The sequence below is a fragment of the Girardinichthys multiradiatus genome, chromosome 12 (assembly GCF_021462225.1).
Source record: "Girardinichthys multiradiatus isolate DD_20200921_A chromosome 12, DD_fGirMul_XY1, whole genome shotgun sequence".
Taxonomy (NCBI): Eukaryota; Metazoa; Chordata; class Actinopteri; order Cyprinodontiformes; family Goodeidae; genus Girardinichthys; species Girardinichthys multiradiatus.
Genome location: NC_061805.1, coordinates 44,049,473 through 44,075,346, shown reverse-complemented (window position 1 = coordinate 44,075,346; position 25,874 = coordinate 44,049,473). Strand labels below are relative to the sequence as shown.

The window sequence follows — 25,874 nt, the reverse complement described above, 5'->3', positions numbered from 1 at the left end:
AAGGTAAATGGCAAAAAAAAAAAAAAAAAAATGCTAGTCAGCAAAAATGATTTCAAATGGTTCAAAATGGAAAACGACTAGCAAGACATGGAATAAAAGTGCAAAATAACATTCTTGTGGAGTGAAGACTCGACAAAAAGGCATAAAATCAGCCAGTGATTACTTCCAGTGTGATCACAGAAGGTCTGCAGTCACCTGGGAGATCTGTAAGTTAGGAGGACACCCATGTAAAGCCAGTCTATTGGCAGGAAGCCCTAAGACAGGCCACAAGAGACATCACACAACATTTTGTGGACATATGTAATCAATGTTGTTAAGAGAGTTTGTCATTTGACTCCTAAACACTTTATTGAAGCCACAATATACAGTGAAGGAAGTGAAGCATGGTGATTCAGATATTATGAAATGAGTGGTCTGATGCCATCTTGGGTTATTTTGAATGCATTGAATAACTTGAAAATGTGACGTTTTTATGCCATAGAAGAAATGCACTTTAAGTGGGTATTTAACAAAACAACCCCAAACACACCAGTAAGCGAGCAGCGCCTTGGTTCCAGACCCCCATTCAATGAAAATCATTACATCAAAGGTGTTGTTTCTCAGATAAGTGCTTGAAGCCGTGCAGCAAAGATGTGACGCACTTCTCAGAAAGTGGTTTTACAACTAAATAGTACTTTAGTGTCTTAAATCTTAAAGTATGTTTTTGTTCATAAAGGTTACTGTGTTTACCGTCAAAAAATCCTTTTTTCATTGTTTCTCCAGATTGATAACAAATGTATTATTCTTCATGTTTTGCAATGGGATAGCATGTACAGTGTTCCCAATGCATTTGCGTACATTACTCCATTTTAAAACACTGCAGTTATTTTGAACAAACCTTTATGTCTGGACAAGAGAAAGTTCTTGAGATGAACCTGATGATCAGGACGATTCATCGACCTGTAGGTATGTTTCAGCAATCTGAACATGAATTGCTGGCCTGACGTGCTTACTATTTAGATAATGCTGTTTCATTTTTATTAATCCCATGTAGCCCTTAATATGAAAGTAATTTGTTGTAAAATATATGTTGAGTTGGACTGGAGAAAAAGACTGTAGATTTCTGTGACACTGGTGTAGATCATCTGCTCAATCAGAGGTGAGTGAAAACAGGTTTGCATCATTTGGGTCCAATACAGTGAAAAACTAGATACTGTCAAAAGGTGGGAGGTCATGTTTAAAGTAAAAAAAAAAAATAAACTACTTTCTGATTCAATTTTCACAGATTTGGATGTGTATGTTTAGTAAGATTTTTTATGAATGATGGTATCAGTCACTCAGTCAATCAGTTTATTTGTAATTTGTTTTTGTAAATTATCTTTTTGTATTGTCTTGGGATGTTTATATGTGTTTGGACCACCCGCTTACCTGAGCAGGAGGTATGTTCCAGTTAGGTGAGACTTCTAAAACAACTTGCTGCACTCTCACTGAAGCAGCAAGTCTTTTTTAAAATGTTTTTTGCCTCTTTGTCTTTACCTAAGGTTCTTGCTTTTATATATGAATGCCCAGCATTATAGTGTTAATATTTCGCAATTCTACAAATTATATTTTCCAATTACATTTTGAGGTTTCTTTTGTCTCTTTAAGAAAAAGTGCAATAACAGCCACAGCCTTTGTAAAGGCATCACATATTGATGATAATGAGTGAAAATGCGTGAAATTAATAATGCAGGGTGAGGAAATGAGTCAGTTTTAAACTAGAAAGAACTAGATTCACATAAACCCATTTTGTTGATTTGTGGTTAGTTGCAAAGACGCACAAGAAGTGCTCAGAGATGGCTATCAGAAAGAAAATGAATCAATCACACTGAAAAGTGTGGTAATAAAAATTCTTGATAATTGGCTGACGCAGAAGAGACTTGATGCAAATTTTGGATTTTTGGTTCAGAATAAGAAATAACTACAAATGTAAGTAATGGTGAAAGTTATAGCACTGTTCAGTTCAAGGCTGAACTTCAAGTTTTATGAAGTCCTCTGTGTTTCTGTGTTTCATTTGAAGTATTTCTTTCAGTGGAACTGACAAAAATCATGGTAAGGTGCTGACCTGATAAATGAACCCTGTGCTGATTGGCGTATCACTGTTATATTTTAAAACCGGATATGAGTGGAGATAGGGGAAATCTATCTTCACATCTTACACACGCCTCTTTTAGCCAGTGCATAAATACATATGCTGTTTGACTAAGATGACGTTGCTTTTGATTTGTCATATCAAACCTTGTGTCAAACAGAAATGAAATACACAGCAGGTACAGTATATCATAAAGTTTTGTTTTTTTCCCCCCACTAATCAGTTTGTATTTACAGTATAATACTTATCATACTTCATTGTAGTCTACTGATTATATTAGTTTCAAAATGCTGAAATTGTGCACTTATGTTTGCAGGTCTGCTTGGGCTGGCATATGCCTGCATGGTAATGCTGGTGGAGGGCTTGGCTGCAAGGAATGCACCAAAAATACATACTGCTGGAGAAAAATGCAACCTGAAAGAGCTGTTGGCCCTCACAAAACATCAGGTGGAGGAAAGCTTGACAAGCTTTGTAAGTATGCTCTGGTGCTTTTATCTGCAGTGTGGTTTTCTTTGCTTTTAGGTTGCATATGTGTCATTGCTGCTGTTTTATTGCACTTTCAAAAGCTTCCTTTCAATGAAATTATTTCTTTGTTTAAACAATACACTCAGTTTCAAAGAGGAAATGAAAAACAAATATTATATGTACAAATCACTCTATATGCAACTTATGAACTGTGAAGTCATGTTGAAAGAATAGCATAGTAACGTATCAATAAGCCTTGACATAGTATGGAATGAAGAACATTAATAATGCCATCACTGGACCTCTCTTTCAGGATAAAGCCAATGGAGAACATCTTGGTACTTGGTCACCTGGCTTCCCTGAGCTGCAGGTCCACAAATACTCTTCTCTCAATGGGTCAAAAGTCCAGTGTAGCTTAGTCTTCATGGCTCAAGGCCTGGAGAAAATCTTGGAGGATCAGTACAATCTGAATCCCGCAGATGTTTTACTTCACAAGAATCTTAACAACACAGTTTTACGGGTCAAGATGCTTAAAGCTTGTGTGGAGAATTTTCTCAAGGGCAAATGCCTAAAGAAACCATCGCCACCCAAGATGCCCAAGTATGTGTTCGAGAAGAAACAGTGGAGCCACACTCTGTTGAAGTCAGCCAAGGATTATCTGGTTTGGCTGCAGCATAAAATCATAGTTTCAAAAGCCAAAGAGGTTAACGAGAAAAAAACTCATGTTAGAAATACTACACTCCATAAATACTTTCAGGGGAGTGTACATCATTTGTGATCTCATCTGAAAGTAATTTAATTGCAAATACTGATCTTGTTACAATTAATGTGTCTTTAACTTAAAAATCGATCATTTATGCAGCAATTATCTCTTTACTTTGTAAGACGAATAATTTCATCCAAATTTTTTTAAAGTAAACTGACAATTATTTAATGGTATACACAAACTGTTATCCCCCTATTTATTAAACAGCAGATATGACACATATATTTGTCTTCCAAGTGCAAAGAGTTCAGAAGCAGTTAGCTAAATTTTGCCGTCACATAAATATCTTCTAGTTAGCTAAGCATTACAGAAAAAATACATATAAATTTCCAAACCTAATTCAAAATATATAAAAAAGGTGGCCAACCTCACATTAGTATTGGAGTCATCACTTGCTAACAAGAACAATTACACATTTATAGGGGTTGCTGTTAAGCTAACTGGGTGCTCGCTTAGGTGTTCTACCATACTCTATGGGGGCCATTTCAACTAAGTGGTCCAGTTTACTAAAATTAAGACATTGCTACATAAAAGCTATATCAGAAATGGCTTTGTTTTATTAAATTTGATGACCCCCAGCACTTGACACATCCCTGTGTGACTGTAATTAATCAACTTGCCAAGAGAACAAATGAGAAGAGGTTCTAATGCATTTACTAATTACAAAAGGGTGTTTTCTTAGCCTTCACAGTGATTAATTGTTTTGCTCTGGTCAGCCATCCCTTGTGAGAAGACCACACGGCCTGAGGGAGAAAGTTAATCTGAAAGAATCACATTCTGAGAGTTGATGGTTTAGACTTTAATCAACAAACCTAGCAGCGAAATTTGCAGCCAGATGGATATCACAAAAGTTATACTTGCATCAGAAAAATAAGAAAACATCCTTAAAAACAAGATGACTAATGATGCTCTTATCCTGGTCACATTAGGTGAAAAATTTAATTATTTTCTATTTATTTTTTTGATTGACTGTCAAAGTGAACAAAACATGTAAATGTTATTCTGACTCAAATGTATTTAATCTATCAATATGCTCATCCATATATTTATAAATGTTTTTTTTTTTCTTTTACTAGCAATAAAATTGTCATTTCAAGATTTTGTCACTTGTATGATTCTTCTCCATGGTACCCCTAACATTAAGGGACTACTTCCTCTGATGTCTGCAATCATCACAAAAGAAACAAAAACTAGAAATGTTTCTGTTTCACAGTCACTTTTTATTAAATACCCATTTTATATGCATGCAATACAAACAAAAGCACCAACACATTCTCTGTCGTTTCAGTTTTGTCCACAAAGCAAACAAAAAAAACAGCTATATTAAAATTCAATGTTTCTTAATACGAACATGTTTGAAGCGAAACCTGATGAGTAAGCTGTCTGTGAGGGAGACCTGATGATCATCACGGATGAATGTATGAAGTGTTTTATGCACTTATGAAGTGTAAATAATACAGTTTAAAAAGAGCATTTGTCCTTCTTTCTGAGATTTGAGGTTTTGAATGCCTTCATCTGCCAAGATAGTGCCAAACTGCCCACAGCAGCCTTTATTTTGTTGAGTCTCTTCTTCAAGGAGCTTTTTTTTTAATGACCCATGGTACCACTTGTTCTCCTTGAACCAACTAAGTGGGTCTAGTTCATACAGGCAGAAGCTCTGGAGGACTCTCACCATAGCAATATTTTGCTTCGGGGTTTCGATAGGTGTTCTCGTGCTGAACACTCTGTACAGGAGGAGAGAAAATGGTGGATAAAGTTAAGCTTTTTAATCAAAATCTAATTTAAAAGAGGCACATGATGCATGGTTTTTAATCTGAGCTTTATAGATGCTAACACACATGAAACATTAACTGTCAGTGACATGTGTGGCTGGGTATCTGTGGGGAGAAACAGTAGATATGAAAAGTCAATAAATATGGCAATAATTACACGTTTGGCTCAGAACAACACTGCACCTCAACAAAAGAACATCATATGCACAGTGAAGCATGGTTGTGACAGCATTATGCTTTGGGGCTATTTTCTCCAGTTGGAACTGGAGTTTTAGTAAAAAAAGTGAAAGGAATCATTAACATTTTCAAATACGAATCAATGGTACCTTCACAACCTTTAGAAATATAAGGAAGGAACATCATCTTTCACCACAACAACCCAAAGTATAAATTCAAAGCAATAAAAAAAAGATTTTCAACATCACATTAACCTTTCATTTTAACAAGGGTGCATAGACTGTATTAATGTACTGCTATAAATTACAGTTCTACAAAATTTTTACGTACTTGTGAAGAGGTCCTACACTTGGCCAGACACAACTCAAAATGATCTTCCACAGCAGTGAAAAGATTCTGGAAGCCTTTAGCTGCACGATTCAGGAAGTGCTCTAGAAGAGGTTGCTGGGTAAAAGTACACAGATAAGACATTGATCAAATGCAAAACAAGATCAGCAGTATTGCACTGTTTTGTTTTTTCTTTCTTTCTGAATCTGTAAAAAATTCTAAATCATATTCAACTTTAACAAAACTAGAAACCGAATAATTATCTGCGGCCGATCCAGAACGCTGCTGCAGAACATAGTCGGGTCTACATGACTCCACGGACGTACCCGCTGCTCACAGTAAGTCTGACTATGTTCTTCCCATTAGAAAGTAGAGCACATCACTCCAGTTCTGAAGTCCTAACACTGGCTCCCCGTATCTCTGAGAACAGACTTTAAAATACCTCTGCTAGTTTAGAAATCACTGAATGGCTAAACACCAAAATACATTAAAGATTTGTTGTCTTTGAATCAACCTTCCAGACCACTCAGGTCTTCTGGTTCAAGCCTACTCTGCATCCCCAGAATCAGAACCAAACATGGAAAAGCAGCATTCAGTTTGTATGGTCCACTAATCTAGGACAAACTTCCAGAAAATTGCAACGTTGAAACCCCATTTGTTTAAAGTTGCCCGTGATTGTTCTATTTAAACTATAAAACTGAAACATCATTAATTTCAGTCTGTATTCCAACTTTTCTTTAATTTGCCACTGCCATGTATTTATTAATGTGTTTTCTTTTCTTATATTTCCATAAAATAAAGCACTTTCCATTGTCCTGTTGCTGAAATGTGCTATACAAATAAACTTGCTTTGCCTTCACAACAAGATGCAGACAGTGGAAAAGTTTCTCGTGACGGTTCTTAACCTTGTTCTTGTGGAGCATTGATGTGACTGATTACCTTATCAGGCTGGAGGCAGCAAGACACGCAATACTCATAGATGCTACAGCAGCCATTTGCCAGGCAGCTTTTACAAATGTACTGCCTGGTGCTGGGAGCACTGACGTTACAGCAGCCGTTAACCAGCAAGTCCTTTCTTTCGCACACATAACCTGTCAAACAACATCACAGACATGCATTGGTCATACATTATTAAAATGTGGTGTTATCACTGCAGTGATGGTGAGTAATGGCTGTTATTTACCAAGTTCGTCCGTAAGAAATATCTTGCCCTGAATGGAGTTTCTGCACTGAGTAATTTGACGGCTGCTGTTACCCAGGTTGAAATGCACTTTCCAGGGGATGTGATGGTCTGTATCTTTAACTTCTAAGAGTGTGCGGTCCCGCATGGACCTCTCCTCCTGCAAAATCCAAGCAAGAAAATGTCATAATGCATCCAAAAATAAGATAAAGAAAAACACTCGGACTTACCAAGTGAGTTTTGCAGAGACGACCTCTGCCTATAAAATTAATTAACCTTTTTTTAAGACTCTTTTTTATATTTTTTCCCCACAAACTCAATTTCTGATTTTCAAATTTTTCTGAATTCTATTTGTTTTAATAGAAAACCCTTTAAACTACAAGATAGGAATTTTGGGTTTTCGTGAGCTGTATGCCACAATCATCCGTATTAAGACAATAAAAGACCTGAAATATTTCAGTTAGTGTGCAATGAATCTAAAATATATGAATGTTAAATTTTCATCATTACATTATGGAAAATAATGAACTTTATCACAATATGCTAATATTTTGAGAAGGACCTGTATGTCACTCCTTGTGCACATTGTGTCTGGCACTGAATATGTTTCTGTGAAAGATGTGGGTTTATATTCAAATTATCTAACCAGAAAAAAAATCAGTTTTAGTTTGATAGCCGCAAATTGTAAAATCCCAGCAAAATATGCTGCTCAACTACCAAAGTAATTAGGGACTGAGGCTTTAAAAATGCTGCTAAAAATACAAGAGGTTATTCAAGCCTACAATAACCCTGCCGAGCTAAGACTGTACACATTTCAGTCATTTTATAATAATATAAATAACATAAATGCTAAAATGCACAATAATGCATATATACATTTAGGATATGAATAAATGTATCCTATTGATTTTGTGGTAGCATACATTATAAAAGGAAAATTAAATTACCAATTTAAAAAACATATAGAAAAAGAAATGGTGGACAAATGCAAAGGAACAAGGTAAAAGCAAATTAAAAATATCCAATTAAATGAATAAAAAAACCATTTTGATAATTGAATCAAGTACAACATTACATAAAAGCTATACACTAAAAAGGCACTAATTATTATCATTTTAATTAGGTGGTTTTGCACTAATTTACAGTATGCCGTTGGTACATTATTGCCAATCTTTGGCATTTTAATGATTTAGTTATGTATTCATGAGTGATCATCAACTTTACTTCTAATTAATTCTTCATGTGTTTGACCTAATAACTGTATTTTGTCTCATTTGGTCTTAATGATCAGTTGTGCTTTTTACCTTGTTTTGTGTTTGATTTTTGAAAACTTCTTCAACTCCACTTCTGTTAACAAATGGCCAAACTGGGGACTGGGATTGGGTGTGCTATATATGCTGTCCCCAGACAATAAAAATTAAAATATGTATTTAGTGACATAAAAAGGAGAATTATTTTAATAGCTTCTATTGAAAAAAGATTTCAAGCCTTGCTATAGTTCATTGTTCATTGAAAGGCTGTTAAGATGCTATTTCTGTTATCTGTAATTTATGTACATTTGGTTAGCACTTCATATTTTTTCCAAAAACTGCCACAATTTTCAAATTCTTTGGATTAGACTTTTCCATCAGTGTATTACTTAACAATTAAGATGGAAATGCTTATTTCATCAGACTTTTCATTTTGAAGCCGAACTTAATTTGTAAGTCAATTTCATGTGTGGCCATGTAAAATAAGCACTTTCTTTTTTTTTTTTTTTTTTTTACAACATACAGTGTCAGTTACATTTACTGGCAGCTCTGGGAAGACATGTAAAACATCATGGATTAAATGAAGCCCATTTTCAGTCAGGTTCCCAGATTTTTACTGAAAATCTTCTTGTATTTTAAAGAGATCATGATAGCATGCGATCTACCTTAAGGTAGAAAAGAGGTGCTTTTTTCAAATATTCATCCTTTTTTTCACCCCAAACCCACCCGGAATATTTGCTTGCTAAAGCTCAGTCTCATCTGAACAAAGCCTACAGTTATGAAGACCAAGTGGCATTTAGCAAACACCACACATTTTTTTGTGATGATTAAAAAAGGGCAGGCATTTTCCAACAATCATTCCCAAGCTGTTCCGATGTAGATAGTGTAATGTGACTGTGACTAGTTTGTGCGCTCTATCATACTCTAGACTTGAAAACCTGCTCAAGAGTTCATCTACTTAGTTCTCTTTCTCTCCTAAATGAAGCCACTAAAGGAGTTATAACCATTAATGTTGTGCTTTTCTTTCCCATAGAAAGTACTCCTGGATCAGTGCTTTTGTGTTCTTTTTGTGTCTCTGCTCTGTTCTCTCCAACCCCCAGTTGCTCGTGGCAGATGGCCGCTCGCACTGAGCCTGGTTCTGGTTCTGCTGGAGGTTTCTTCCTGTTAAAAGGGAGTTGTACTCTTCACTGTCGCTACATGCATGCTTAGAACAAGGGATTGCTGCAAAGTCAATGCAAGGGAATGTCCTCTGTCGCAACACACACATCCAGGAGTGAATGCTGCAAGTCACTGACTCGATGCAATCTGCTGGGTTTCCTTAGAAAACCTTCTAACCAATTTGAATGTTAAACTGAATTCGACAACACTGTTTGATAGACAGGATTAATTGGACTGATGTACCTGACTTGAAATATGTATGATTTGATTGAATTGACTTTGTAAAGTGCCTTGAGAGGACATGTGTTATGAATTGGCTATATAAATAAAACTGAATTGAATTGTTGTTACCCAAGGAAAACAGAAAGCCATAAATTAATAATTCGATGTTCCTATAGAGACACAACTTCAAAAAGTGAAGTATACATTTAAGAAAAATGCTTAGGGGTTCTATTTACCGCGCCACGACGAGTGATGTATGGAAAACAACTATTTCTTAAAATGGGATTTTCTTTCTGCAATAAATAACTTATACTTAAACGCTAAATTTTAATGTGTGATCAGCCTACTGCAATAAAAGGGGAAACCATCTTAAAACCTTTCTTTACCAGGGGTGCCAATAAATGTGGGCAGCATTGAACATCCCCACCCAAAGAGCCTTGCACAAGGTAAACCCATGTACTCAGGTGTAGTGTGAGTTTCTATACCTGTTTAAGTGTGCTGGTGAGAAAGTAGATAAGGGACAATCCGAAGACAACCCCCAGCACCCAGCGCTTCCTCAGTAACCTCCGTAGTACCAACATCATAGCATGACTTTTCTTGGGAAAGTGCAGGTGACAGGTCAGACCATCAATCCTCCTCGGGTATTAATTTCCCGGATGTCTTCTGCTTCGAGAAATTAGAACCGATGTGTGACAATTGGTGCAAAATGTATTAACCTAAGCCGAGCTGCCTGCGGACTTATTGTAAACCTGATCTGTCTGTGCATTCCAGGCAGATTGTTGCTAACCCATGTTGTGTTTTTAAGCTATTATCAGTTAGTTTGCACTGATATTGTCTTCCCTATTTGCTGGTAATTGAAATTATGCAGTGAATAATAAAAAAAAATAAAATAAAAAAAACAGAAGGTAGACGTGAGAGCTAACCGAGCTTCATCATAAAAGCTCGCTTTGTTCGCCTGCTAACTAGCTAGCTGTCGTTAGCATTAGCGTTTGGCTAACAGTAACTATGAAGCAATGCTAATATTGCATAACGGAGGCTAATGGCGCCGTTTAATCTCCCCCGACGAAAACGTCTCGGAAATTTCCAGCATTAAAAGCTGCGACAGTCTTGGCTTTCAGTGAAATCTGACATCTGTCAACAACGGGCATCTCAAAACACGGATGTGCTCTGACGTCATACCGGAAGTTTTCCCAGTAAACCCTCAGCATCGTCTTCATCCGCCGAGCCAAAGCTTTTCATGCTAACTATGACTTGAGCTGAAACAGAGGAGTTTCTCACGAAGCTTACGCAGGTAACGCAGTCATATAGGCTAGTCGTGCAGCTATCAAATGTACGAAACTAAAGCGGAATACCTAAAAATAAGTAGGATTCGCCATGATAACCATGTTGCTTTGTGTTTACCGTTTTCAGGGCTGGGCCATGTGGTGATGCCATGCAGAGGAGACACAGCAGCAACACGGATGGCATGCCCTCTGAAAGGTGGGAGAAAAGGACGGCTAGGAATCTGCAATGCTCGTTTTTTAGCTTGCCTGCCTTCATGGTCTTGATTGTTGTTTCTTTTATTGTTCCTGACAAAAGGACATGTACAATTACATTTACATAGTCAGAATGTCTTGTTCTTAACTCTGTACCCTACCAATAGTAATACTGAAGTTTAGTGGGATGAGTTGAGAAGCATTTTTTTTCATCATCAAAAGACCTCTTTCTTCAAAAAAACGTATATTCAATGCATTACCTAATCTGCAACTAAAGTACTGTTTTAGAAATGCAGTATATGCTAGTCCTACACACTACAATGGCACCTGGGTTCAAGTTCAAAGTTCAAGAATTATTATCCTCTAGGAGCAGCTGATTGCACTGCATGTAGTAAAACACAAAGACAGTATGTAACTAAACAGCATACGCACCAAAATCATACTGTATTGTACTGTAAATAAGTGCTATATAAATAAATAAACTGAAACTGAAACTATATTTGTAGTTATGTTGCTATCGGCTTAGGCTGCTGGAGGACATAATGACCACTTTCACCCTCTTCACTACATTCTCACACTACTCTCCAATTTTGCATTATTTGCTGTTATTTCAGCTTTTAACTTTTTGTTCTCTCTTTTCTCTTCCTAGAAGCTACACCTGGTCTGACTCTGTGTCTACCTGTGACACCTTTCTGGAGGGGGGCATCGTCCGAGCTTCTGCTGGCAACAACTTAATGCTCACCCTCTACCGATGATCCACATGGCCCTGTCTTTCAGTGTTTAACCCTTTCTCTCTCCTAGATATAGCAATTGACTGAGCTTTTACTGTGACTAACTCTATGTGCTCTCTTTCAGACTCTATCCTTGAAAACTGGCTCAGAGTTGATCTGTTCTTTCTTTCTAGGTGAAACGACTAAAGGAGCTACATCCATTAACATTTACGTTTCCTTCCCATAGAAAGTACTCCTGGATCAGTGCTTCTTTGTTCTCTTTGTGTCTCTGGTCTGTTCTTTCTAACCCCCAGTCGGTCGTGGCAGATGGCCGCTCACACTGAGCCTTGTTCTGGTTCTGCTGGAGGTTTCTTCCTGTTAAAAGGGAGTTTTTCCTCTCCACTGTCGCTACATGCATGCTCAGTATGAGGGATTGCTGCAAAGTCAACGCCAGTGACTGTCCACTGTCTCTACATGCTCATCCAGGAGGAGGGAATGCTGCAAGTCACTGACTGGATGCAATCTGCTGGGTTTCCTTAGACAGAAAAACGTTTTATCCAATTTGAATAAATAACTGAATCTAACTGCAGTGTTCAATGATTAGGACTAATTGGAATGTATGTACCTGACTTGTGAGGTGCTTCGAGACAGCATGTGTTGTGAATTGGCGCTATATGAATAAACTGAATTGAATTGAATTTTTCAGAAATGTTATCACTTTAGGAATAAATGAATGTTTTAGTGTCAGTCCTGAATCTGCATAGAATGAGTTTAAATTTGTCATGAAGTAGGTGAGCTGGATCTGCTAGGATCAGTTTGGCCTTTTTCTCTGACCTCTCCTTGTACAAGTTGGTGAGATCACTAATGATGTGCTTGCAATTTTGCTGCACATCCTGACAATTCCCAGCAGTTTGTTCCTGTTTTTGCAAGTTAAAAGACACTCTGGTATTATGTATATATTGCAGCTTGTACAAACTTCTCAGATATCGCCTTTGACATATATTTAATTACTTTCCCCTATACGCTCTTTAAAATGCCTTCGCCATGACTTCAGATCATCAATCAACTTTTGATATTAGACAAAGATGACCCGAGCAAATACAAAAAGCAGTTTTCAAATGGTGGTTTCATTCATTAAGGGAAAAAAATCTGTCCAAACCATCATGGCTTTATGGGGAAAAGTAGTTGCTCCCTAAACCTAATAACTAGTTGTTCCACCCTTAGCAGCGACAACTGACATCAAGAGTTTGCAGTAAGTGGTAATGAGTCTTTAACATCATCACTGAGGAATTTTAGACCATGTCCCATTGCAGAAATGTTTTAATTCAGCCATGTTTTAATCAGTGCGTTTCTAATGCCAACTAATCACTCTCATCATCTTGTAGAGGAAAGTGTTTGTCCGGGGTTTTGAAATAGATACTGATTTTAGAACCTCTGGATCAAAAGACGTTGTATGGTTTTGATCTAGGGTCATGGGAGTTGCTTATCCTTAATTGTCCAGTCCATATGCATTAAGAATCTGAGATGGCTTGCAATGGTGTCTCCAAAAGGAGGTGCTGCAGTAATACTGAGTGCCAGTGTCATATGCACTTTCTGGTCAGGCTTCATTCCAACCTTATCTATGATCATGAGATAAGGTTTTAGCTCAATGTTAAAGATCCCATATACATATATATAGTGGCTGAAATGAGCTGCCTCCATATAATGGTGTGACTCAGCCGTAGGTCAGCTGAGGTGGTTCGGGTATCCCTATGTAAGCCTCCCTCCAACGTGGTTTTCTAGATATGTTCCACTGGATAAAACTCCAGGGCATACCCAGTACCTTCCATAGGGAATGCACTGTGTATCCCTTCAAGCCTGGGAACACTTTAACACCTTGAGGTCCCCCAGTATTCCCCTTAATACCCAGATTACACACAGGATAATCGATCTGAAATGTTAAAATTATTTAAAATTAATTAATCGCATTATCTATTTGTTTCCATTTAGAACTCGAAGCCAAACTCTGGGGTCAGAGAGCAGCCTGGATGAGGGTGGCGTGTTTGACTGCCTGAAGCCCGACTCGTCCACTTCACCCCAGCAGATGTTCTCAGGCCTGGTGGGCGTCCCCTCCAGCTCTGTCTCATCTGCTCAGTTGCAAGCAGCTGGTTTAGTTCTAGGCTCTCCCCCCGAAGTTTTTATCCAGATGACTGCATCTTCCAGGGAAGAAGCAGGCAGCCATCGAACAGAGGGTGGACCGTTCCTCTCCCGGCCGCCCCATCATCACCACCACCACCACTTCCACCACCAGCCCCTGCAGCATAGGACATCATCACTGCTCCAGCAGGCCACCACAGCAGCCAGCTCTGAGAGGCACAGCTCCAGGGAGGAGGCCCAGGATGACCAGACCACCCCAGCTCCGGCTTTGTCCGAGCTGAAGGCTGTGGTTTCGTGGCTGCAGAGGGGCTTTCCGTTTATACTCATACTGCTGGCTAAAGTCTGCTTTCAACACAAACTAGGTATTTTAAAAGTGAAATAATAGGTAACCCTTTTAAATACAGCAGTGTGATTAGCAACAGATGGTCCTGTTTATTGACCGTGTTGGCTCTTGTTCTTGCAGGTATTGCTGTGGGTGTGGGAGTGATCGGCACGTTTGCTTATGCCAATTCTACATTCAAGCATCAAGTTTCATTGAGGGTAAGAAAACATAGAAAAAAGTCATACTTTTAATTACTAAAACTTCAATCATGATGTGGCCAAAAAAGAGCAATCAAGTTTTTTTTCCAAAATGTTTTTGTCTCATTTCTATAAAATTGATTGATGTATTATTTAGCACCATAATTTATAGCAGTCGAATTTCAGTGCCACATAAGGTTAAATTATAACAGGTTAGTGGTGAAGACATGCTGTATAAATTAATCTGTCATTTGTGGAGTTTTACTAAACTTATGAGTCAGATAAAAACAACAACAAAATTAATGGTAAGTAGAGTAAGTACAAATATTGCACCTAAGCAAACATTTATAATCATGCACATAGTAGGCCAAGTGCTAACAAAGGCTAAATAAAGGCTAAGTCTAATAATACATCAGAACATCTTTTGAGTTATATTTTTTATTTCAAAACGTGTTTGGTTGCAGTTTTAAAGTAAAAATAATGACTACAGATGCATCAGAATTTTGTGGCTGATTTCTGATCTCCAGTTTTTGAGCTACCAGTATCAATTTTTATCTAATTTCGATTTATCTCTAAGAACTACAATGAATCATAGTTAAAGACAGAAGTGGCTGCAAAACATAGTTTTACTATAATTTTAAAGCAATAAAATGATCAGCTAGTTGATATTATTTAAATACTAGCTGTTGTCAGCTCGACCTGATTGCACCTTGTGTGGAACATTAACTGATCAGAAAAAGATCATACTGAAAACAATTTACTCGTGATCCCCTGCAAATTTCTTAGTTCATCTCTAAAACTTACTGTCCTAATTTATCTACATTTGCTCTGTTGATTTTTCCCTTCTTCTTTAAGGAGGAGCGCTCCGTATTTGTTGCTCTATGGATCATCTTGTTTCTCGGGGGGAACATCGTATATATCTATTACGCTTTCAGCCATGAGGAGCTGCACCACAGGTCAGTGTAAGCTGAGGTTCCTTTTGTGGTAGCTATGTGTGTTTATTCATCCAACATCCTATGTTTTTGAGTTATTTTATGTTGAAGTTATTCCATCATATCGTGTTTTATTTTCACTTCCATTTCCTTTAGGGAGTGTTACAGTTCTTGTTGGTCATGTCCTGTGAGTATTTTATGTTTTAAGGTTTTTTGTTTTTATTTTTTACCCTTAAACTTCACATTTTTCCTTGCTCTTGCTACTATATGCACCCTCCTGATTAAAGAACGCCTGTCCAGAAATAATCTAAATCAATGTTGTCTTTTTGTTTCTAGCCTCATATTTGCAAAACCCAACCTTAACAGCTTCAACTTCTTTGATCTGATCTGGGTGGTTGGAATTACCGACTTTGTACTTAAATATGTCACCATCGGCCTGAAGTGCTTTGTCCTCTTTCTGCCCAAGATTATCATGGCCTTCAAGTCAAGGGTAAGAATTCCTTAATATTAGTCTGGAGCCTCACTTATTTGAAAAACTATGTAGCTAGTTTGACTGAAAATTACTCTAAATTTGTTGGATTAAAAAAGAATTTCTTATGGCTTGAACTAGCTCAGGCAATTAGGCAAAGAGGGTAAAACAAAAGGTTTTTAAGTGTTTAGTATCCTTTCTTTCTTCAAAAGAAAAGTAAATGCTACTCAGTTATGATTGTTTCTTTCTGTACATTCCTGACCTTACAGCCTCTTAGATACTGTATCTGTCTGGCTTTTGCCATTTCCAGGTCTTTGGCAGTTTTTTTATTTAGTTTAGTTCATATAAGATGCAGGTTATGTGACGCTATGTGATGTAGCTCACACATGACACTCGGTCAAGAGAATTGCTTCGACTGAGATTTCTACCAGGTAATTCGTGTTTGCTTTGGTGTGATATTAAATCTATAAAAAAAAAAAAAAAAAATGCAAAGAATCACTTCAAAATATTCATAAAGTTTATGTAACTGGGGCTGAAACTAACGGTTAGTTGCTTTGATGAGAAACTCCCTTGAGCAAAGAAAGTGCTAAAGGGTCACAGTGTGAAACTGTTTTGTATTCATAAGCTTTTTAAGTGGTACTCCTTAGGTGTGCTGTTTTCATGTAGGTGTCTGCTTGAGTTTTTTTTTCTGGCCTGAGGCAAAAGAATATGTCTGCCAACATACACACACACACAAACACACACAGATTGATTTCCATACAGGTGCAGTTCTTAGTGTCTGTGTGTGTTAGTGTGCTCGGTAAAAGGAGGTGACAGGGAGAAGAGGGGTGATAAAAAGTATTAGGATTAAATTTTCCACTGATAAACAAACCTGCAGGCATATCAGAACCACTTCAGCAAGCAACTGAGCTCATTTACCCACAAGGGGTTTACAGGGGTGAGGTCATCCATCCCTGGAGCTGGACCATTAGCTGCTTCCTCCATTCATACATACAAACACACACACACACACATGTGCACACACGCAGGTACAGGCTTTAAAAGCTTAAAAAAGAGTGATCAATTGTAAGTTTTGGGGAATGCCAAACTGTTTCATCGTAAGAACATTCTCTAAGATTTTCTACCTTCAACCTCATGAAAGCACATAGTGTGTTTTATGTCTTTCCTTCATGCAGTCAGGAATTCATTAAGGATCCAATACAACTGCAGTCAGCACATGTCTGCTTTAAGAAGATCAATGCAATGCATTTATTTTAGTACTTGTATTAAAGCAAAAGTTTTTTCACTGCATAAATGGTTTCACGTAATCCCTTAGTGGAGGGTGTCCAAAGTGTGGGAAGGATTTGTGCGACCCTCAACAGCATTTAAAGAAGGTATAAATTAAAGGTATAAATTTGACCAATAAGCACAGGCAGTTTTTAAGATTAAGGCATTTCTGAAGAAAGAGTGACCATACACTGTTTTTGTTACTGAGATTAACCTATGACAGTGGACCCAAAAATCTGAGAAATAATATGCCTTTCTTTTAATACGGCAGAAGTGTGGGATCCATGAATTAAAGATCCATTTTCTGGAAATATCTGACTACTTAGTTTTTTTTGTTGTTGAAATATTCCATGTTTAGTATGTTATGAGTGCATAAAAATACAAAACGTAACAAAAAATTACAATAAAATTAGCTTTTTCAGATTTTCTTTGAAAATATAATTTTTGTGGCCTGTGGGAACATTTGGTGCACATGGGCCCACATTTTGAACACTACTGCCTTAGAGCATAAATTGTAAATTGATTGTTACTACCTCGGCATTTGTTACAATAAAAAATTGTATGAAACCAATGAGAAGCATCAAAACAAGTCTGGTCATCATCTAAATGCGTAATATTTACATAAATGTAAAAGAGAGAAAGATAATTGTTGACATATTGTTGACTGTGATTTCTGCATGAAGCGAAAAAAATGGGGTAGACAATTTATTGATTTTTAATAATTATCTGATTTGGAACTCATCTGTATTCAGGCTCATAGCTCACAATAGTTATTACATTCATTTCCACAAAATAAAGTGAGCAATTTTAAATATTTCAAAAAGCATGAAAGGGAAAAAAAAAAAACTAGCAGATGAGAACAAAGCTGAAAGTTGCCTAAAAGTGACGATTTATCCAGTGAGGAGGAGAGAGTTTGGACACATGTCAGGGATTAGTGTTTTGGAGACCTAGCAAACCGACACTCTGTGAAGGGATTTTTAAAGTGCACCGTTGTGAGCCACGTCTGCCTTTAATTCAGCACTTTGGGAGAGGACCTAAGTGACAAAAATTAATTAGAAGCACTAACATTCTGGCAGCATTCAGTAAGGTGTCATTTCTGCTCTGATTCTGTTACTTTGATGTGCACTAGCTTGCGACAGCATGTCCCCTCAAGCAACTGTTTCTTCCAAATAACAAAAGTAATAATAAGGATAATAAAAGCCTGCTTTATAAAGTGTTTGAGCAAGTCTCACTTTTCTCCACAAATCTAAGATTCCAGTTGTTTCATATTCCTGGGGCGAAACATTTTTCTTCTCTTCTTTGAAGAACAGTGGAAAGGCCGACTGTGATTTATTTATGTTCTATAAATTCAGTATCTATGTATTTTATGGCTTTAAAATACATCTGCCCTTTAACACTGTGTGTTAATTTTTTTTTTTTTGCTGGTTTGGTCTTTAAAGATAAATGTAGAAAATCCACCAAAGCCGTTTGAAACTATAACAAAAAATCATGTTTGGAATAATTGGAAGATTAACCTGGATCTTGAAGAGAGAAAAACTGAAAAACATTTTTTAAAGTAAATAAAGGAATACATTAAATTGCTTTTGCATTGCAGTTTCCTTGATTAATAACTGAAGCCTTTTCAAGTAAAACACAGAAATCTCCACGCCACTCATAAAAAAATATAACGGCAGGAAACTGCTTAAACAGGGCCTGAAGTGCAGCTTACTCACAGCGACTGGCTTGTGTCCAAACTTTAAATATGACAGTTTTTGCGTGGGTGTGATTGGCACCATGGGATGTGAGGCAAAGGGGTACAATAAGGAAGATGAATTAGCGGTTAGCAGAGGTCTTTCTCCCCTACCGACCTGGCTGCTTGTGCCTCTTTACCCACAGTCATCAATCTTTGTCTTCTCCCATGCATGAAGTCATTATGCAAGCTGGGATCCCACAGGGGCCAGTGGGGAATCAAGTTTGCCTTCATTTACCCACTTCAGTTTTTTTGTTTTTTTGTTTTTTTATTTCCCCAACGCACTTGATGCACTTTGTCGCTGCAGGGACAGAAGACTGTTTCTTTTCTGTGATTACTAGGGGGGGAGGCCCTTCAAAGACAGTTTCCAAGGCCCCATAGGGCTGGGCCTAAAGTGGGCACAGGGGTAGCAGGTGGAAAAAGGCCTTGCCAGTTTCCCTTGCAGTGCAGGGAAATTGCCTGTACTGCTGTGAAGATGCTGAGATCTGGACAGTGGCCATGCTTGGGCCGGAGGCGTGCTGTTTTAAGCTTTTAATACCACGCTGCTCTTGACTAGATAGAAGAAGGCCCTGGAGCTGTTGAGCTCTATTCTGGATTTCTGACAGCTCAAACAAAGAAAACCTGTCATCATCAAGTTGGTGTATTATTTTCAAAATGTTTATGAAAAACTTGCATTCACTCATTCATATTGTCACATAAAATCATGTTTGTCTTCATTTTTGATTACTGGGTCCCTCATCCACCACAGTAGCTGCTAATATTCTTTGGTTTTCCAGGGTAAGTTCTACCTTCTGATCGAGGAGTTGAGCCAGCTGTTCCGGGCTCTCGTGCCTGTGCAGTTGTGGTATAAGTACATCATGGGCGAAGACCCGTCAAACAGTTACTTCCTGGGAGCGACACTCATCATCATTTACAGCCTCTGCAAGGTGGGCAGGATCTAGTAGCAAGGATATTGTTTTGATATCTTACATATAAATTTGATGAAGTAAGTGAAAACACAAATTTTTAGATTTCAACTATGCTGTTAGGATAAAGCAGAGATAGGGACTTGAGTCTGAGACTTGGAACCGAGTTGCACTTCAGTTGCAAAAGAAGCCTTTGGACCCGATTTGCACCTCAGCTAGAGCTGCCCAATTTATTGAATCTCATTTGGGGTGTAACCCAAATTTCAGAATCTCAAATAATAAAAATGTCACATGAGACCAGTAAAAATGACTTTTTATTAAGAAATCTAATGTTATGGGCAAGGTATGTTCTGTACAAATAATGGTAGAGACTGTTGACCAGATGGTTGCCAAGCAGACAAGTCACTGACACCCTTCACAAGGACGGTAAACTACAACTGGTTGTTGCTAATAAAGCTGGCTATATAAAAGTATATCAATGGAAAGTTGATTGGAAGAAAAAGTATGGTAGAAAGGTTTTTACAAGCAACAATCAACTTCGTGCTTCAAGCTACACACAGATGTAGCTGTGTGTAGCTTGTGTGTCATGTGCCATGTCTAAGACATGACCTCCAACTGTGTTGAGCTGCTCCTGAACTAGATTCAACATCAAGAACATAAAGGACTGAACTGTTGCTTAATGTTCCAAAGTCCTCCTGTCAACTTTAACTATATATTTGCAACATTGCTAAGCTCCTCACTACCTGTTTAAAGAGCATGTTATCACTGTGCTTGATTGACCAGCAAACCCATCTGACCTAAACCTCAACGAATCTTTGGCAATCTTTTGTCCCAAAATAGAAACAGATTGCCAAAACGAAACGGTCAGAGACTGGTGGAGGTGGAACATAAGGAGGTTTCTGACCCAAGAGGTCACAGCTAGTTCTGTTCAAATAAAGAAACAGAAGTATTTTTAAAGCTCATATTTTAGGATGATGAGTTTATGGAATGTAAATTTATGAATCCCTGGATGATGCAATGGTTGTTGTCACAGTGAGTTTGGTATTGTCACGCATATGTGCGTTAGGACTCATGGTCCAAACTTTTTCTGACAGCAGTGATTCAACAGCTGTTGTTCTTGATGATGGGCCACCCAGCTGAATCAGATGCACAGTTTCCTGTGAGCGCTGAGGTGTTTTCCAACATCAGGCCAAAGTAGTGTTTCGTTATTAGAGTATGCTAATCTGCAGTGCTTAGTCAGCATTGTGATAGTCGGTTAGATTACTGGTAAACATTAAAGTTTAAACAGCATCATTCTATCAGGAAGCTGTTGAATCGGGTAAGTTGTGAAACTGGAATAATTTCCAAATGTACATACTGAAACTGAAAGAGTCAAAAGTTTCTAAAATGTTTAAATTTTTTAATTGCTTTTTAGTTGGTAAAGCTGCAGAGATAGTTACTTGCAAAAGTATTCATACCCCTTCATGTTTTCTGATTTTACTAACATAAATGTCATTGTATTTTATTGGGATTTTATGTTCTACACAAACATGAAATTCAAGAAATTGTGAAGCTTAAGAAAGAGGATACGTGATTTTTCTTTTCTTTACAAAAAAAATCTGAAAATTGTCTTCTGCATATCTATTCACCCCCCCACTACTCCGATACCCCTAAATATTTCCCATCACAACCACTTGCCTTCAGAAGTGACCTAAGTAGTAAATAGAGTCCACCTGATTGTTTTGTGATAACCTCGTAGATTTGTTAGAGATCGTCTTTGGACGAGTATCATAAACTGCCAATAAAATACATTAAAAGTGTGATAAACCTGACAAAATGTGAAAAAGTTTATGGAGTCAGAATACTTTTGCATGACACTGTATAACTTTGATTATTGCACCCCTATCTTTTAAATTTTTAACTTAAAGGGCTACCATAAATACGCTTTGTCCATTCTTGTTTTGTAGAAGAGAGCGTTTTAAATGTCACATCTTTATCGGTTGCTTTTAGATTTCTAACCTACGTGGGGATGCCAAAGGCTTGTTAGCATCAGTGTGGGAATATATTAGCTGGTCAATGCAAACAGACGCTGTGCCTTACTACACTCAGTTAGATTTTATTTATAGAGCACTATTCATACAGTCAAATGTAACACATATTGTTTTACAGAGTTTGAAACAAAGGAACAAGCATGCAAAGAAAAATCCACAGAGCAAGAAATGGTTAAATAAGATATTAAGGAAAAAATTAGACAACTAGGTTGAAGTGTCTTAACATGTAAAAGTGAGGAAAAATCTAAATCCAAATAATTTACATCATCTATAATAAAGATAAAACGTTAAATTACATTATTATGAAATCTAAAGTAAAAACTACTTTAAATTTTAAAGGTATTTAGATCAAATTAAACACCATACAAGCAGCTAAAAATGTAATTACTTAATATTTGTTAAATAGATAAAAGTAAAACTAATGAAAATATAGATAAAAATAAGAGATCAGCATTGACGTTCAAGTAAGTCAGACTAAAAAGGTTTGCTTCTTTTAGTACTGCTGTGATAAAAATAATTAATGTGAAAACCAATGACTCTCCAAAAATGTAATTATTAGTGCTATGTGTTACCATGATTAAAAAGATCTGACTAAAATGAAATTACCTTTTAAAACCGTCATCAGTAACCAAGCTAATAAACAATGGTGTGTTTTTTAATATTGTTCATTAAACTGGTAGGAGGTAATCTGGTAGGATTACCAGAATTATTTCTGTTTGCTAAAAGCCAAAATAATGAGGACAAGAATGTCCTTCAAGTCATCTGGGAAAGCCCAGGTGATGATGTCATGGCTTCTGATGCCAACTCCCAATTTTTGAGGTAAATGGAGACACACCTGTGAACATAGTTTAGGGCAACATCCTTAAACTGAGTACTTCTTTGTATGAGATCATGAAAAAAATAAAAGGAATAGGTGAGATATAAGGAAGAGAACTTGTTCATCCTTGGATGTAATTTCCAGATGTCTGAAGGTGCCACATTCATCTGTACAAACAATTACATGCAAGTAGAGATGCCATGGGATGTCCTCAGTCCCTTAGTGAGCTTCTGAGCAAAGCTGAATAGATGTGTGCAAGCATGGTGTCCTACAAACCTGACCCAGTGACACCAGTTCTGTCTGGTGGAATCAGCCCAAACCCAAGCAAGCTTTAGTAAGAATCCTGTGGAAGGATACCCAAAATGTTTGACCCAAGTCAAACAGTTTAAGAGGTAATTCTACCAACTACTTAGAAATGTATGTAACTTTATGAATTTGAAGAGGATACCACCTTTATTTATGAAGCACTTTAACATAAACCAAGGTCCACAAAGTGCTGCACATATATTTGACATAAACAATTACAAAAGAATATTAGACAAGTTAAAAACAGACAAGTTAAAGACATTAACATATTTTAACAAAATTGTTAATATAACAATGATCATTTTACACACAATAATCATGATACAAACTTTTTGTATTGTTACATCCATCGTAGTTGATATTGACCTCTATTTCATTCTCCCATAAATCAAAGTGGTTTATTCTCAAAGTGCTCTTTTAAAAGATTCAATAATATACGCTTTCTTCTACACAAAGTTACAAAGCGGTTCTGAAACTGGACTCATTCCACATCTAAACAGACACCGAAGCACATCTGTAAGCAAACCGGATCTTTATTTATCAGATCAGAATTAAGAGCAAAGAAGAATGGAACGTTGTATGCTGCCACTGCTTATCTGTAATTTAGCATTTTCACATGCACCTTGTGAGCATCCCTATCACTGAGATTAAAAAAAAACAGATTGCACTTTGTCCTTTTTGATTGCAGTCCTTTGATGTTTGTGGACGAATATCTGCAATACGCAAGGCGTTGGTAATGCTCTGCAGCTCCCAGGTCAGCCTCAGCCCAATAAACTTTCCTTCACACATCCATTGATAAGATTTTATAGTTTTTTTTTTCACATTTAAACTTGACTTATAAAATTAAGTTTATTGTTTGATTCTCTTTATTGGTTCCATTTAGAGTTACGGAGTCAGGGCCAGCAGTCAGCTGTGCAGCGAGGCTGGTGATGTCTGTGCTATCTGTCAGGGGGACTTCAAAGATCCCGTTGCTCTCATCTGTCAGGTAAAAAGGTTACATTTTCTAATGAATTAGAAATGATGCATGTACGTATTAGGGACAAGCAGTAAACCAGTAAAAACATAGAGGTTTACCGCCCCCTATTGACTCTGTTTCTGCACCTAAAATTTACAGTACATCCAAAAGGTATTTAGAACACTTCCCCTTTTCCGCATTTTATGTTGAAACCTTATTTCAATATGGGTTTAATTACATTCAAAATACATGACAAAACTAAAGAAAATCACTCTGACATTGGTATTCACAGCATTAGTGTGAGGCCCAACGTTGCCTTAGTCTGAGGCCCAGAGCACTCTGGAGCAGGTTTGTGTTGAAGAATCCATCTACACTACCAATGTAGATGGACACACTTTCATTTAGTTTAATGGGAAAGTGTGTCCAATCCTTGGACTGGTTGTCTGTATCATGCTGCTGTCATGCTATTTCTGTGGACAAGTCCCCCAGGTTCTGCCGCAGAAAAACATTCCCACAGCATCTTCTGGAGCCCCTGTGACTCCGCCCACCAGTTTACTGCAGGCAACTTTTTCCTTCACTTTTGTGCACACTTACTGTATGTACAAAGATACAGACACACAAAATACATGCATGGAAGCAGGTACAATCACAGTGACATGAACACATAGAGCATACAGCTTGCAGCTAAGACAATTCTATATAATTAGATGCTGGAGTGGCTTTAGGTGCCTTAGACATATTAAGAAATGCGCAGCCTTGTAATTTAATTATTTTTCCCTTAATAATAGTGTTTATTGTAATTAGTGGTGCCTTTTTATTCTTAGTCATGTTTGTTGTCGTTACACTGGTTCCCCGTACCTCTCTTGTTCTCTCCCCTCAGTCCTCTTATAATTGTCAAGTCCTGGCTAGTCTGGTGCCTGAACCAGATATCAACTGTGCAACTGGGGAAGTGTCTCATCTCCTGCTGCTATAGAAAACATTTGTCTCTCACACTGTAAGGCAACCAGACCCATCATATTGTTTACCTGAGCTGCCAAAACAGGACAACTTTAAAAAAAAAAAAAACGCTAGTTTGAAAAATTATTACTGTAATTCTTTGCTTTTAGTTGCATAGAAAATAGTGGAGCTGTAAAGATTTTTATGAACAAATTTTAAAATCGGTTTTACATCTAAGATAAACAAATGTAGATAGGATTAGTTACCTGTTGTTGCAACAAATATACCTTTGTGAAAACTTTAATTAAATTAAATTTATTTATGTGTGACTTACCTTATATGAAACACGCCTCTGCCTAACATAGTGTAATTGGTTAAAATGTACCTCAGTGTTTAGATTTGTGCTTTTTGTTGCATGTTAAATGAATGCTTTTTGAAAGCCTGATGCAGGAATTGACTTTTGTTTCACTTCTTCTTGTCTGTGATTAACATTCAAGGATGTAAAGTCACTGGAAATGTCACATTGCAAAGAGGTTAATCACAGAATTTCAGAGGCGAAGTGTCTTTTTGTAGCTATAGTGAAGCTCGCTTGTGCCTTGTGTTCCTTTGCAGCATGTGTTCTGCGAGGAGTGCCTGTGTGTGTGGTTTGACCGCGAGAGAACGTGTCCGCTGTGTCGGTCCACTGTCATCGAGGCCCTGCGGTGCTGGAAGGACGGCACCACGTCCGCTCACTTCCAGATATACTGAGCTCTGACCAGATTCACAGAATCAAAGGGATCGAAGTGCGCTTTGAAGCAAGTTAGACATGCAGTGGTAAAAATGTCAGAATAAGCTTAATTGTGGTAATTGGAATTTTTAAAACTAAATGATTGTAAACATGCATAAACCAAATTATCCACACTGAATCACAGCATCAAGGTTAGTTATTATACGGTTCTATAACATATTCTCTCTGATCATATTATAAAATATTGATTTATTGTGATGATGATGATGAGGTACAGAATTGACACTGCTATAAAATCGGTATTTATATATTGTCATGGATATTATTTTTATTTAAAGTTACTGTTGACTTTTAAAATGAGATTTTCATTATTTAAATAAAACATTTCAGCATGATTGGCAGTGGAGAGCTATAACATATGTAAGGTTTCTGGTCAATTTTATCTCCCTAAATAAAAACATAACATTTTGCTTCTGTTTTTATTGTGAGCAACATAGTTTTGTTTGTCATTAAGCATGCTGAATTTAAGACAACT

General features: G+C 37.3%; 3 protein-coding genes across 4 annotated transcripts; 2 read left to right on the top strand and 1 right to left on the bottom strand.

Annotated features, from left to right (window-relative positions):
- Nucleotides 1-1,210: 1,210 nt before the first annotated feature.
- LOC124877709 lies at nt 1,211-4,437 on the top strand. The gene is made up of 3 exons (XM_047381135.1): nt 1,211-1,433; nt 2,427-2,581; nt 2,889-4,437. Exons 1-3 carry the CDS (start codon nt 1,421-1,423, stop codon nt 3,351-3,353), a joined length of 633 nt encoding a protein of 210 aa, XP_047237091.1. The 5' UTR covers nt 1,211-1,420; the 3' UTR covers nt 3,354-4,437.
- Nucleotides 4,438-4,540: 103 nt separating this feature from the next.
- On the bottom strand, nt 4,541-10,044 carry spring1 (SREBF pathway regulator in golgi 1). The gene is made up of 5 exons (XM_047381136.1): nt 9,913-10,044; nt 6,801-6,957; nt 6,557-6,708; nt 5,621-5,734; nt 4,541-5,065 (listed from the first exon to the last, which is right to left on the bottom strand). Exons 1-5 carry the CDS (start codon nt 10,009-10,011, stop codon nt 4,982-4,984), a joined length of 606 nt encoding a protein of 201 aa, XP_047237092.1. The 5' UTR covers nt 10,012-10,044; the 3' UTR covers nt 4,541-4,981.
- A 534-nt stretch (nt 10,045-10,578) lies between these two features.
- Nucleotides 10,579-25,807, top strand: rnft2 (ring finger protein, transmembrane 2). 2 transcript variants are annotated; one of them, XM_047381132.1, is made up of 10 exons: nt 10,579-10,718; nt 10,838-10,906; nt 13,602-14,110; nt 14,212-14,288; nt 15,123-15,223; nt 15,536-15,689; nt 19,440-19,589; nt 23,410-23,475; nt 23,605-23,706; nt 25,225-25,807. In XM_047381132.1, the coding sequence occupies exons 2-10, from the start codon at nt 10,860-10,862 to the stop codon at nt 25,357-25,359; spliced, it is 1,341 nt and encodes a 446-aa protein (XP_047237088.1). In that variant the 5' UTR covers nt 10,579-10,718; nt 10,838-10,859; the 3' UTR covers nt 25,360-25,807. The 2 variants fall into 2 exon arrangements, with proteins under 2 accessions (XP_047237088.1, XP_047237089.1); XM_047381133.1 differs by lacking the exon at nt 19,440-19,589.
- The last annotated feature ends 67 nt before the right edge of the window (nt 25,808-25,874 follow it).

What these genes read in the sequence shown, in the direction of transcription:
- spring1 (XM_047381136.1), bottom strand. Translation starts at nt 10,011, where the DNA reads ATGATGTTGGTACTACGGAGGTTACTGAGGAAGCGCTGGGTGCTGGGG. An exon ending in GCTGCCTCCAGCCTGATAAG is followed by an intron (nt 5,735 to 6,556) that starts GTAATCAGTCAC and finishes ACTTTTACCCAG; the next exon opens with CAACCTCTTCTAGAGCACTT. An exon ending in AGTGTAGGACCTCTTCACAA is followed by an intron (nt 5,066 to 5,620) that starts GTACGTAAAAAT and finishes CCTCCTGTACAG; the next exon opens with AGTGTTCAGCACGAGAACAC.
- LOC124877709 (XM_047381135.1), top strand. An exon ending in AGGAAAGCTTGACAAGCTTT is followed by an intron (nt 2,582 to 2,888) that starts GTAAGTATGCTC and finishes CCTCTCTTTCAG; the next exon opens with GATAAAGCCAATGGAGAACA.
- rnft2 (XM_047381132.1), top strand. Translation starts at nt 10,860, where the DNA reads ATGCAGAGGAGACACAGCAGCAACACGGATGGCATGCCCTCTGAAAG. An exon ending in CATGAGGAGCTGCACCACAG is followed by an intron (nt 15,224 to 15,535) that starts GTCAGTGTAAGC and finishes TTTTGTTTCTAG; the next exon opens with CCTCATATTTGCAAAACCCA. An exon ending in CCGTTGCTCTCATCTGTCAG is followed by an intron (nt 23,707 to 25,224) that starts GTAAAAAGGTTA and finishes GTTCCTTTGCAG; the next exon opens with CATGTGTTCTGCGAGGAGTG.